Below are 12890 nucleotides of genomic sequence, written 5' to 3' on the forward strand. Positions count from 1 at the left end.
GGCGCTGGGGTTCACCCTGCTCCCTCCCTGCCGTCGGCTCCTGCCGCGGTGCCGCTCCCGCAGACCCCCCGGTCCGGGCAGGCAGCGTGCGGGTCCGGGCGCGTCCGGAGGGGCTGCGCCTCCTCCTCGCTCCACCCCGCCCCGCTCGGCAGCACCCAAGGGTGCTGGGTCTGTCCCAGAGCCACGCCGTGCCCCCCGGCCCTGCGGCCCTCCCCGGGGGAGCCGGGGCCACGGCCGGCCCGGGGCTCCCCGAGCCCAACCCAGGTGGTTTTGTCCCGGTCGAGGGGTCGTGGAGCTGCTCCGCTGCGGAAGGTTTGGGGGTGCGCTGGACGCCCCACCACCCTCCTGGCCTCCAGCTGGAGCTGCTGCAGCCCCTAGATGAGGGATGAGGCTGGTGGCAACGGAGCCGGGCAGGAGAAGCCACCAGCTCCTCGGCCCCTTCCTCTCCATCCAGCGCTGGGGAGAAATCCCGGGATTTGGGGACCTGGGGGGTCACCTGCCCATGCACCGAGGTTCACCCGGGAAGCCTGTGGGGATTCTCTGGTGTCTCATACGTCCGTGTCCCCTGGCTCTGCAGCCCGGGGCAGGGGGGGGACGGCATGGGAGTGAGGGGGGTTGCCCCCCTCGAACCTGCTCAGCCCCCTCCCCACCTCGGCTGGGCGCAGAGATGGGACCCGAGAGCCGGGTCCTTGTAGCCCACCCCACGTCCTTCCACTTGCCCCCTCCCCACCCCTCCAGCACGGCGAGGCTGGGGGGACCCCAGCTCCCCCCTTGCTCCCCATCCCGGGGGGTGAGCCAGAGGTGCTGGGGGCCCTGGGGGGGCCCTGGGGGAGTTGGGGGGGGGTGCAGCAAAGCACAACCCGCGAGGCTCTGGGGGTGCGCGGAGCTCTCGGGGCCCTCCCGGGGGTTGGGGCCGTCCCGCCCCGCACGACCCCCCCCCCCCCGGGGCGGGCCGGGGCGGGCCGGGGGCGGTCGGCCGGCGGCCCGATAAAAGCCGGGTGGCAGCGGGAGCCCCGGGCGCGGCGGCGGGATGCGGGCGGCGGTCCCGGTGCCGGTGCGGGTGTGCTGGCTGGGGGCCGCGCTGCTGGCGGCGGGGGGCAGCCCCCCCCGGCTCCGCCTGCCCTACCGCGGTGAGCCGGGCGGGGGGCACCTGCTGCGGGGGGGGGCGCGGGGGGGGTCTCCGCAGCTGGACCCCTGGGGGGGGAGGCTTGGGGAGTCTCGGCTGCGCCCGAAGTGCGGGTTTAGGGGGTGTTTGGGTTTCTTGGGGGGGGGCACCTTGCACTGGGGACGCGGGTTTGGGCTGGGGTTTCGGTGGGGGGCTGCTCGGCCCTCTCCCCTCCCCCGGGCGGGACGTGGGGGGAGTCGAGTGACGGGGGGGGGTGTGCCTCCCACGAGGGGTCGACTCCTACACGGCGTGGGGGGGAAACTGAGGCACGGCGCCCTTCTGGCCTGTGGGCTGGGTGGGTGCTGCTGGGTGGGCATCCCCATGGGTGCTTAGCATCCCGCACGCTGCTGGGGGGGGGGCGGGCGGTCCCCAGCTGCCCGGAGGGTCCCCGGGGTGCCGTGAAGCCCGGGCACCCTCCGAGCCCTGCCGTGCTGGGCTGTGGGTGCTGGGGGGCCCTCGGGGCGCTGCACTGGGAGCGCTTGCTTTTAATTAAAACTCTCCCTGCGATCCCGCTCTGGCTCGCTGCACCGCCTGCTCTGCCAGCTTAGTCCGGGGGCTGCTCCGAGCCAAACCTGACAGCGCCCCGATCTCCTCCTCCTTGCCTAAGAGCAATCAACCTGCTCTAAAAAAAAAATTTAACTACACTAAATTGCATGCTGCATATCCCCCCCTTTCCCAAAGCGGGGCGGCCCAGCCCTCGGGGAGCCCTGGGAGCTGCAGAGCACATCCCTGCGCCGGGGCAAAGCTGCCGTCGGTGCTGCCCGGCTTGGGGGTCCCCAGGCCCTGGAGCACGGGCTGGCTGTGTCCTGGCCCCAGGGCCACCGCTGCAGCTTTCTTGCAGAGCTCCCTCCATGCTGAAAGGGGAAACTGAGGCACGCAGTGACCCCGCTTACCCTGGGAGGTGGCAGGAGCCTGGCACGGCTCCTGGCTCTGCCCTGTGGTGGGGTCCTCAGGGTGGGCTTGGCAGCAGGGCTAGGAGGTCTGGGGTCCCAGCAGAGCTTGGCTGTGGGGCTCAGGGTCTGGCTCAGGGTTGATCCACTCCAGTCCCAAGTCCGGCCATGCCGTGCCGTTCCCCAGGTGCGAGGGGCTCCCTGGGGCCGGGCAGGCTCCTTGGCCTCCCGCGGTGAGCAAGCAACCTTTTGAAGATTTTTTTTGCTTCTTAATCTGATTATTCTGTTCCTCTTCCAAATTGGAAACAGAAACTGAAATTTCCCATGAAACAAATTCTGCCACCGCCTCCTCCCTAGGGGAAGAAAATGAAAATTTCAATTAACGCTGTTAGAAGACTCTGAAATGAAAACTGGGCAACCTGAAGCTGCTTGCGTTGAGCTCGTCGGCCTGGGCTGTGCGTTGCCAGTGGCTCTGGCTTTGGAGCAACATCTGGGGGGGACCCATAGCAGCAGGCGTCGTGCTGTGGGTGCAGGGGTGGCCGCAGCCCCAGCTCCCCCTCTCCCTTCAAGCCGCTCTTTTCTTTCTGCTTTGCCTTCCCGCAGTGGCTCGTGTAAGAGGGGAAAGAGCACTCTGCTGCTGCGTGCCCCAGGAGCATCGCCGCGCAGCCCGGTGCCCGCCGAGCTCTGCGCTGTCTCCCCCAAGGGACCCCCGTCCTGCTGCAGCGCTGCTTGGGGGCTGGTTTCTATGGGACCCCCACCCTGGGGGTAAAGGGGTGCTGGGGATGGATGGAGCGTGGCAGGGTGCTGCTCCCTGGGGAGATGAAGCCAGGGAAGGGGAAGGCGCCCTGAGCTGGTGCAGCCCGAGGCGTAGGAGGAATTTGTCGGGGCTGGGGGAGAGAAGGAAGCCTTGCCTGAAACAATACAAGGGGCCCGATGAATTTGCCAATGTTATTCTGAGCTGGGAAAATATTATTGCAGGGCAAGAATAGAAGGAGACGACAGCGTTTTCCCGGGCTGGGCCTGGCGATAAGGGAGGACCTGAGATACTGGTAGAGCATGGGGAGGAGGGTGCCCGCGGGGAGATGGGGCTGGAGGGGCCCGGCCCTGGTGCCAGCTGTGCTTGCAGGCACAGGAGTCTTCCCGGTGAGGATGGAGCCGTTGAGGCTGTATCCTTCCATGCCACCAGCACCACCAGTTAGGGCACTGGGACTGCCCTGGAGTGACTTGGTGGGGATGGGAGCTGCGTGTGATGTGGTGGAGGTGGCCATCGCCCCCCGGGGATGGACCCTGTCTCCTTGCGGGTCCCAGAAGAGGCATTTCCCACCAGGGTGGGGGCATTGCGCTGCTGGCCACCTCCTCGCTGGAGGTGACAAATGTCCCCTCAGCAAGAGCAGGGCTTGGTACCCCAGTGTCCTGGCAGCTGGGATTGTCCCAGTGCCATCTCCTCTCTTGTGGGGACATGCGTGGGGGATGCTCGGGCTGGGGGTTTCCCTGGGGTCAGCAGCGGCGGCTGGCAGCCTTCCCCAGCAGCGGGTGTCTGGGGACATGGCTGCGCTTATCAATGGCGCTTTGTCCTTCTCCTCCTCCGCCCGGCTGTTGCACTGGCCTGGCCCAGGGTCGGGGCGGTCGCTGGGACAGGGTTTCAGAGCCCGGTGAATCTGAGCTGCTCCCTCTCGCTCTCTTCCTCCATGGCAGCTGGATGGGTGCCACCGTGCCAGGGTTTTTGGCTTGCTGACTCCAAAAGTCATTTCTCACCAGGAACCAGTGGTGCCACTGCCCCCACAGTGGTGTCACCGCAGGGGTCCCCTCGGCATCTCACAGGATTCGGACTTGGGCCCGCTTTGGGACCCTTGACCGTCGGACCCTGTTGCTTTGGGCTGTGATGTCCATCCCAGGGACACAGCGTCCCGGTGCCGTTCCCCAAGTGCCGTGCACCCCTCTCCGTTTCTCCTCGCCGCGATGCCCCTTTGCTGCAGCACCCTCTGACGGCTGGGCCCCAGCTGGGGGGGCTCCCGGGGGTGTGAGAGGGCACTTGGCTGTGGGATGTTATCCGGCACTTGGCTATGGGATGTTATCCATCACTTTTCCCTCCTGCCCCTGCGTTGGCTGACAGCTCGGGGCCGTGGGGCTGTGCTGTCCTGGCAGGGTGGGCTGTGAGCTGGTGTCTGGGGACCCTGGCGTGCGCAGCAAATGGAGGGATGTGGCAGGGGCTGCCGGGGAGCAGGACGTCCCCCAGGCTCGAGGGAAATGCTTGTGCCTGCAGCTGGGAGGGGACATTTGGAGCGAGCGGTGCTTACGACGCCCTGTGGGTCTTTGGGGCTGGGATGGCTCCTCCTGACCCTTCCTCCCTCCTCGGCAGAGCTTTTGGCCACCAACCGCTCCATCCTCTTCTTCGGCCACCGAGGGTTCCTGGGCTTCTGCTCCCTCTACCTGGATGAGTACCGCGACCGGCTCTTCGTTGGAGGGAAGGACACGCTCTACTCCCTGCTCCTGGGCAGGGCCAGTGCTGACGCCAAGGAGGTGAGCTGGGTCCTGCTGAGATCCCGGGGTCTCCGTCCCCACCCTGGCCCTGTCCACCCCTCGCCCCTCCAAGCAGACAGTGGCTGGCTGAGCCAGGCAAAGCCACCCTGAAGCAAGACCGGCCCTGGGGATGTCCCGTCCCAGGCACCCTGAAATGCATCTGAAAACTCGTGCTGCCTGGCGAGGGAGGGCTGCTCGTGGTGGCTGCAGGGCAGTTAGCCAGCAGTCAGTCATTAGTGGCAGCTGGTGGCACTGCCCATCCGTGAGTCCGGGTGCTGAGTGGGGTCTCAGACCCCGCTCCCCTAAAAAGCTGCCATCGGGAGAGCGACTGTTCCCCACCCCCTTCATGGGCCAAACATACAGCTGAAGGCCTGCAGGGACAAGGAGATGAAGGCATCCACAATTGCAACGAGCTGTGCCAGGGCTCAGCTGGCAAAGCCCCCAGACCTCTCCTGGCTCCTCAGTGCGAGAGGTGATGGACCGGAGCGACGATGCTGAGCGGTGGTTCCCCTCCTCCTTCACCCTCTCTGCTCTGACTTCTTGTTTTTCAAATGTGGCTCTGGACCGTTTCTAGCTGGAGAAAGCGGAGAAGGAAGTGAAGTGCCCCTCAGCGTGCTGGGTCACTGCGATGGGGTCAAGGGCTTGTGTACCCAAGCTGCCCTTGGTCCAAGAGCTGCCGAAGGCTGTGGGGGACTTGGGCTCCATCACTCCCTGTTGTCCCCCAGCACCTTTCCCCATGCCACCCGCAAGCCCACCCCCTTCCAGGCCAGCCTGGGCAGTCCCCAGTGTGACCACCCAAATCCAGCCTGGCTGTGGGCTCTGACCGCTGGGCTGCATCTCCCCAGGAGGAGGGGTCCTGCCCTGGGTCATGGGGTGGCAGCCCTGGGCTGGGTGGGCTCTGGGGAGCTGTTGGCCCTGCTCTCACTCCCTCTCTCCGTCACCACGCCATCGGCAGCCTGGGGACGTCTGTTTGCAAGGCTGGGTCCCTGCTGTCCCCGCTCCTGGCTCCAACAGGACCTTTGTGTTTCAGATCTACTGGCCGCCGCTCCCTGGGCAGACGGAGGAGTGTTTTCGGAAGGGGAAGGACCCAGGGGTGAGTCTCACCCTACGCGTGCTCGGCCCGAGCCGGGGGTCCCCTTGCGCCCTGATGCCAGCTGGCTTGCCCTGTGCTGGGGCTGTGCCATGTCACCCCACTGGGAATGGCCCCGGGGGCTCGCAGGCCAGTTAGTGCCAGGGCAGAGCAAGGGACCATCCTGGTGCATGAGGGAAACCGAGGCAGGGAGCTGGCCACCACGCCTGGCCACGTGAGCCGCTTGTGCCAGAGCCTTGGAAATGTCATTTCTGGGGCTCTGCTCAGCCCTGCGGCCGCAGTGCAGTGGCCAGTGTGCCCTGAAGGCGGCTGCACCGAGCGGGCAGGGATAGCCGGGCTCAGAGACCCCGGCTCGGAGCAACCAAAAGCCCCGCGCGGTGCTCCGGACCCCAGGAACGTGGTCTGGCCCATCCTGGCCGCCCCTGATGGTGGGAAATCTGTAGTTTGCTCAGGTTCCGTGACCTGGCTCCCCAAACCTTACCCCTCTTTGCATCCCCCTGCCCCGACACGGAACAGGGCAATGGCGGCGAGAAAGTCCCCGTGGCTCCCCTGGCCCAGACGAATGGCTCCCCGGAGCCCCTGTCCCGCTCTGCGTGTTTATTTTACAAGCTCTCGCCGACAGATCCGAGCCAGGGCAGGCTCCTTTTTTTATTTTTCTTGAATATGTATTTTTTTTAACTTGCTATTTTAGAGGCTCTTTGCAGAGGGAAAATAAACAGCAGGGAGGCTGGGAACCCCCGGGGCAGCTCGGCAGCAGAGTTCCCAGCAGCCGAGGGGCCTCGGTCCCACCGGGGGGACAGTGCAGGGCAGGCAGGGCTGCTGAGCTATCGGTGGTGATGCTCGAGTCGGAGAAGGATGGGAGCCCTTTTCAAGTGGGAATGGCCAGGAGAGACCGTGCGGGGTCAGAGGTGGCAGGTCTGCGGCCCCGGGGGTGTCATCGCTACCGGTCCCCAGTTGAAGGGGACAATCCCAGAGAAGGGGCTGTCCCGGCAGCAGCCGAGGATGCCTGCGGGTATCCGACTCTGTCTCCCACATTTCCTCCTTTTGTTTCATCCCTGGCGTGAGCAGGAACACGTCAGGGAAGGACGTCCCTGCATCTGGTCACGTCCTGGGCGCCGGGAAGAGGAGGGTCCCCAGGGGTTTGGGGTTCGGGGCTGGGTGCGGGAGCTGCCGCTGGGAGCTTTCTTGGGTGGGTGACCTTGTTCCCCCAGCCGTGGTGTGGTGGGCTGGGCCGTGGGGTGAGCGCGTGGGTGCCCGTGGGCAGGAGGTGTCCAGGTGCCAGCTGGGTCACGTGTGGTTCCCCTGGGGATGCTCTCAGCGGCAGGACGACCAGTAAAAGCCCCGTCTGGGGTCCACCCAGACAAAGTCCCTGCAGTGGGTGCGAGCTGCCATCGCGCACCCCTGGCACCAGAGTGAAGGCAGAGAGCCTGGGGGCAGCCCAGGGAGCCAGCGCTGGGGCTCACCCATCGTCGTGGGGCCCCAGGCACAGGCGGGGATCTGGGGGTGGGCGAAGCACCTGGCCCCCTGTGACCCTTCCCCTCCCCTGCTGTCCCCCCAGACCGACTGCGCCAACTACGTCCGCGTGCTGCACCCCTACAACCGGACGCACTTGCTGGCCTGCGGGACGGGCGCCTTCCACCCCGTCTGCGCCTTCGTCTACGTGGGGCACCGCGGCGAGGTACGGCAGCGCCGTGGCGGGGTGCCCACCCTCGGCATCCCCGGCGGGACACCCCCGGGAGGTAGATCTCCATCTTCCGCCTCCCTCCCAGGGGGCTTCAGGACTGCGTGGGGATGCTGGATGTGGTGTTTGCCCCACACTGACTGCCGGGGGGGACAGGAACCAGCTCCCTGTTGCCCCTTTGCCCTGGCACTACCCCCTCCCCGGCTCCCCCACCTTTCTGCCCTGGCATCGGCTATCCTGACGTGTCCATCACCTATCCTGACATGTCCCCTGGGGCCGGTGTCCTGCCGGGGGGCTGCGGTGTGGGTGTGTTCCCTCCTCTCCCAGCTCACCGCTCAGAAACCAGGTTGGCTGGGGTGCAAAAACAGGGCCCCCCCATTCCCTCCTCTCAGCCTGGTGCCATGCAGGCAGTGAGAGCCCTGCACACACCACGAGGCCTCCGGCCAGGCTGGCGGGCGAGCGGTGGGGCTGCCGGGTCCCTCCGGCTGCTGCGCACCCTCGTAGCCTCAGACCTGCCCCAAGAAGCAGAGATCCCGCTTCCAGACCGTCCTTTTGGGAGCGTTGGGACTGTGGATGCTTGCAGCGAGGTGCCTGCCAGTTGGGCAGGGACCAGCGCCAGCCCCTGCGTGCCCCAGCATGCCCTGCAGCCCGGGGCACGGCGGGGGGCTCACCTGCCTGCTCCCCCCGCCCCAGCACGCCTTCAGCCTGGACCCTGCCAGCGTGGAGACCGGCCGGGGCAGGTGCCCGCACGAGCCCAGCCGCGCTTTCGCCAGCACGGTCATCGGTGGGTCATCTGCCTCGGGGAGCTGAGAGCCTTCGGGGTGCCGGGACCAGGGACGGTCCCCGTGCCAGCGGGGCTGGCTCTCAGCCCCGCTGCGGGGTGTTTTTGCCAGGCGGGGAGCTGTACGCTGGCCTCACCGCAGATTTCCTGGGCCGTGATCCCGGCATCTTCCGCAGCACCGGGACCCGCTCTGCCTTGCGCACCGAGGTGGACCAGCGCTTACTCAACGGTATCGGCCCCCCTCTGCCCCTCCATCCCCCCCACTGGGCTAATGCCGGGGACCGTGAGCCTTGCGGTGGCTGGGGCACCCGCTTGCCACAGTGCAGCATCCCCCGTGCTGGGCACAAGCAGGGACAGGCACCGGGGCAGCGTGGTCTGGGGGCCCACCTAGCCCTGGTGTGGTGGGGGGGTCTGGAGGCAGTGACTGTGCTCTCTTGCCCCACCTGATGCGTCTGGCTCTCGCTCGTAGACCCCAAATTTGTGGCAGCCCACTTGATCCCAGACAACAATGATCGGGACAACGACAAAGCCTATTTCTTCTTCACGGAGAAGGTGGTGGAGGCAGACAGCAAGGAGCATGCCATCGTCAGCCGAGTGGCACGGGTCTGCGTGGTGAGACGCTGGTGGGGACTGTGGGGAACAGGGATGCGCCAAGTCACAGCAGTGGCCCTGATGCCCCCTGTCCCTGCAGAACGACGCTGGAGGCCAGAGGGTGCTGGTCAACAAGTGGAGTACCTTCAACAAAGCCCGACTGGTGTGCTCTGTCCCTGGCCCCGGTGGGATTGACACCCACTTTGATGAGCTGGGTAAGGGGTGCATGGAGTTGGAGACCTCACCAGGGCTGGTTCCTTGGTTGGGGTCTTTGGGAAGCTCCTGGGCTTCCAAGAGAAACCCCACAGCTTGCGTGTCTCATCCCCAGAGGATGTCTTCTTGCTGAGGACAAAGGATGGGAAGAGCCCGGAGATCTACGCCCTCTTCAGCACCATCAGGTGGGTGGTCCAGCCCCAGCCTCTGGGGTCATCCAGCTGCAGCAGCCCATGACCTGCCCTGTCACCGTCGCCACGTGCCTGCTGGCTGCTCCCCAACCTCCGCCAGCTCTGCCCCGGTCCATACGGAGATGTTGGTGCTCCCATGCCACCGACCGATGCTGCAGGCACCGAGCATGGCTCTGTTCAGCCCATTCACTGTCCCCTCTCAGCCATGTCTTCCAGGGCTCTGCTGTCTGCGTGTACCGTATGGCTGATGTCCGGGAGGTCTTCAATGGGCCCTTCGCCCACCGGGAGAGCCCCCACCACCAGTGGGGTGCCTACGAGGGCAGGGTGCCCTACCCACGGCCGGGCGTGGTGAGTGACTCCCCGGACCTCCGGGTCCCCTCTGCTCCTCCGATTGCTCTTGCAGGGGGTGGCATGGGGCTGATCCTCCATCTTCTCACCTGCTGGGATGGGCTCCCTATGGGACCCACCCAGGGCTGGCTAGGCACCAAGGTCTGGCAGAGGGGTGGAGAAGATGGATCCCAAACTGGAAGGTGGGAGGGACCCAAACCAGCTCTGCTGAGCAATGGAAGGGGAAGGAGGGATGGGTGCTGGGGTGGCTGGGCTGAGCTGGTCCCCTGTCATCCCCGCAGTGTCCCAGCAAGACCACCAACCAGCCCCGGCGGCAGTACGGCACCACCAAGGACTTCCCCGACGACGTGCTGCACTTCGCCCGCGCTCACCCCCTCATGTACAAGCCCGTGTACCCCCGTCACCGCCAGCCCCTCCTAGTGAAGACTGACCTGCCCCACCGCCTGCGCCAGCTCGTCGTGGACCGCGTGGAAACCGAGGATGGGCAGCACGACGTCCTCTTCCTCGGGACAGGTGAGCGGCAGGAGCGGCATGCAGGAAGGGACCCTGGCACCGGGGCTACCGGTGGGCACGCTGCTGTGGCAGGGTGCTCACACCTCCATCCTCCTCCTCCTCCCTGCAGACGTTGGCTCGGTGCTGAAGGTGGTGGTCCTGCAGAAGACAAGCTCGGCCGTGACTGAGGAAATTGTCCTGGAGGAGCTGCAGGTTTTTAAGGTGCCATTTGCTGCCCTGTGTTTAAGGGCAGAGGGTAGCTAGGGTTGTTTTTACCCTCCCCAAATGCATTCCGGTGTCGCCCCAAAGCCCTGGTGGCTCCAAACGAGCCAGGCTCTCCACGGCCAGGTTTTCGCCAGCCTCACGCCCGCTCACCTCCCCTGCAGGTGCCTGTGCCCATCACCCAGATGGAGATCTCCGTCAAGCGTGTGAGTACAGCCACAGCTCGGCCATGGGGCTGGGGACAGGGCAGGTGACCAGGAGTGACTGAGCTGTTGTCACCAGCCTCTCAAAGCCCGCATGGTGCTTGCCCCGAGGGGTCCTGGCTCGGGACCCTGGGGGCTGTGCCCATGGGGGACACCAGCATCACCATCTCGGTGCTGTTCCCCCAGCAAACGCTCTACGTGGGCTCCAGCCTGGGGGTGGCCCAGGTACGGCTGCACCGGTGTGAGACCTACGGCACTGCTTGCGCTGAGTGCTGCCTGGCCCGGGATCCCTACTGCGCCTGGGACGGCACCGCCTGCACCCACCACCAGCCCTCTGGCAAGCGCCGCCATCGCCGCCAGGACGTCCACCATGGCAACCCCGTGCACCAGTGTCTAGACCAGAACCTGACTGGTGAGAGACTGGAGGGAGTTCATGGGGCTGCGGGGCTCCTCCAGGTGCCCTGAGATGTCCCGGCATCCACAGCCTTTGGCGCGCAGAGGGGCTTGCGGCTATCCTGGGTGGGCTAGGGCACCTTTGTCTCCTCATCCCGTAGACTGAGGGGTGCCCCAGGAGAAGGTGGGTGCTGCTGGGGCTGGGGTCTGTACCTGGGGAGAGGGGGAGGAGGGGGCTGAAGCCACACGGTGGCCCGTGGGGGGCTGACAGCTGGATGCGTGGAAGCCTGGCTCTGCCCTCCCCGTGAGCCCGTGTCTGTCTTCGCCCCAGTGGATGATTTGGAGAGCGCTGAGCAGAAGGTGCTCTACGGGGCGGAGGACAACAGCACCTTCCTGGAGTGCACACCCCGGTCCCCGCAGGCCAGCGTGCAGTGGTTTGTCCAGCGGCCCCCCGACGAGCAGCGGGATGAGGTGAGGCTCCCCCCGTGCCTGCCTTGCTGCCCGCGCGCGAGGACAGGGGAGGGACGTGGCGCTGGACACGGACACCCCCCCCCCCCAACCTCGCGGTGGCCGACAGGTGAAGACGGATGAGCGGATCCTGCAGACGGAGCAAGGGCTGCTCTTCCGCAAGCTGCACCGCCACGACGCCGGCGTCTACTACTGCAAGACACTGGAGCACGGCTTCACCCAGACGGTGGCCAAGACGGCCTTGGAGGTGATCACCGGCGAGCAGCTGGCACATGGCTTCCCCCGGGAGCGGGGGGATGAGCACCCGCGTCCGCCTTGCCCCGCGCCCTGGCTGGCGCCGCAGGCTCCCAAAACCTGGTTCAAGGACATCATGCACCTCGTCAGCTCCCAGAACGTGCGGTGGGTGGAGGAGTACTGCGCCCGGCTCTGGTGCGGCGGCAGCCGCCCCCACCACCGCAAGAGCAAGCTGGCCCAGGCCAAGCACGCCCTGGCTGGCGTGGATGTGGGCAAGAAGGGACGGGCGGCCAAACCCCACGGTGAGAGGAACCGCGTGCCCCGGCAAGCGGTGGCCACTTAGAGAGGACAGGGCAGTGGCTGTGGGGCAGCCGTAGGTGAGCACCCATTCCCCGTGCTGCTGGTGGCCCTGGGGGTCTCCTGCCCTGGCCAGGGGCTTGCAGTGGCACCAGCCCAGTCCCTCCATCCCCCTGGCCGCGGTGGATGGGATGCCAGGGCCAGCTCCTGGGCAGGTCCCCGTCACCCTCGGTGGCTGCAGGGCCACCTCCAAGATGGAAAGCGTGGCTGGACGCGCTGACCCCTCCCTTGCTCTCACTGGGCGCGGGGCCATGGTCACCGGGGTTGGTTGGGGCTCGGCACGTGCGGTGCCACCGCTGTGCTGTCACCCTGGGGACCTTGCTGGCTGGCTTTCTCGGCAAATAAAGGGGCTGAGCATGGTGCCGCAAGGAGCGGCTGATGGCTCCAGGCTCTTTCCATGCCACCACAGGGCCTGAGAAAGATGATGCCTGCTCTCACGGGGGGGGGGGGGGGGGGGGGGGGGGGGGGGGGGCGGGGAATGACCATCACCCCAAAAAGCCTCTGTGGCCTGGATGAGCCCCTACATCCACTGTGCCTGAGGAGCCAGAGCCATGCTGTGCCACCCAGGGCTCCTACCAACCTTCTCTGTGGCACCAGGACATGCCCAGCCATGCCAGCCTGTATCTGGGTGCAGCTCCCTGCTTCCCCTCCATGCCCCCCCCAGCCACAGACCGTTTTAGGGCTGGGCAGGGTCGGGGAGGAAAGCAAACGGCTGCAGGCAGGTTAGACCCGTTCCTGGGTAAACACGGGAGAGGCACTGATGGCACCGCTGCCGCTCTGCCCGGGCAGGCATGGGGACATGCAGAAGAAGGTGACCCCAGCACACTTTGAGGGGGCTGCACCCCCACCCTGGGTGTGTTTCTGGTGCTTGGTGGCCGTGTGGGGCTGGGTGGGACAGGGCTGTGTTGGGGGGGCTTGATGCTGGCTGGCGGAGCTAACCCAGCACCCAGGGCCTCCCCCAAAAGCAGGGGTTGGGGTTGGGGGGGTGGGTGCACGGAGAGGACCCACACTGCCGGCAAGGAGCTCGCTTGCTTTCCTTGCCCAGCGTGAG

The 12890-nt window shown here is 66.5% G+C and overlaps 1 protein-coding gene across 2 annotated transcripts; it reads left to right on the forward strand.

Annotated features, from left to right (window-relative positions):
- Positions 1-1028: 1028 nt before the first annotated feature.
- Positions 1029-12275, forward strand: SEMA3G (semaphorin 3G). 2 transcript variants are annotated; one of them, XM_075433183.1, is made up of 16 exons: positions 1029-1130; positions 4415-4575; positions 5606-5668; positions 7224-7343; positions 8040-8130; positions 8240-8356; positions 8597-8739; positions 8819-8933; positions 9047-9116; positions 9326-9470; positions 9752-9983; positions 10093-10184; positions 10349-10390; positions 10574-10799; positions 11112-11251; positions 11358-12275. In XM_075433183.1, exons 1-16 carry the CDS (start codon positions 1031-1033, stop codon positions 11823-11825), a joined length of 2325 nt encoding a protein of 774 aa, XP_075289298.1. In that variant the 5' UTR covers positions 1029-1030; the 3' UTR covers positions 11826-12275. The 2 variants fall into 2 exon arrangements, with proteins under 2 accessions (XP_075289298.1, XP_075289299.1); XM_075433184.1 differs by having other exon boundaries at positions 8597-8730.
- Positions 12276-12890: the final 615 nt, after the last annotated feature.

This window comes from Opisthocomus hoazin, chromosome 11, assembly GCF_030867145.1.
Source record: "Opisthocomus hoazin isolate bOpiHoa1 chromosome 11, bOpiHoa1.hap1, whole genome shotgun sequence".
In the NCBI taxonomy this organism is placed as follows: Eukaryota; Metazoa; Chordata; class Aves; order Opisthocomiformes; family Opisthocomidae; genus Opisthocomus; species Opisthocomus hoazin.

Coding starts and splice junctions, on each gene's coding strand:
- SEMA3G (XM_075433183.1), top strand. CDS start 1,031: ATGCGGGCGGCGGTCCCGGTGCCGGTGCGGGTGTGCTGGCTGGGGGCC. Junction 9,471..9,751: donor CCTACCCACGGCCGGGCGTG/GTGAGTGACTCC, acceptor TCATCCCCGCAG/TGTCCCAGCAAGACCACCAA. Junction 10,391..10,573: donor TGGAGATCTCCGTCAAGCGT/GTGAGTACAGCC, acceptor CTGTTCCCCCAG/CAAACGCTCTACGTGGGCTC.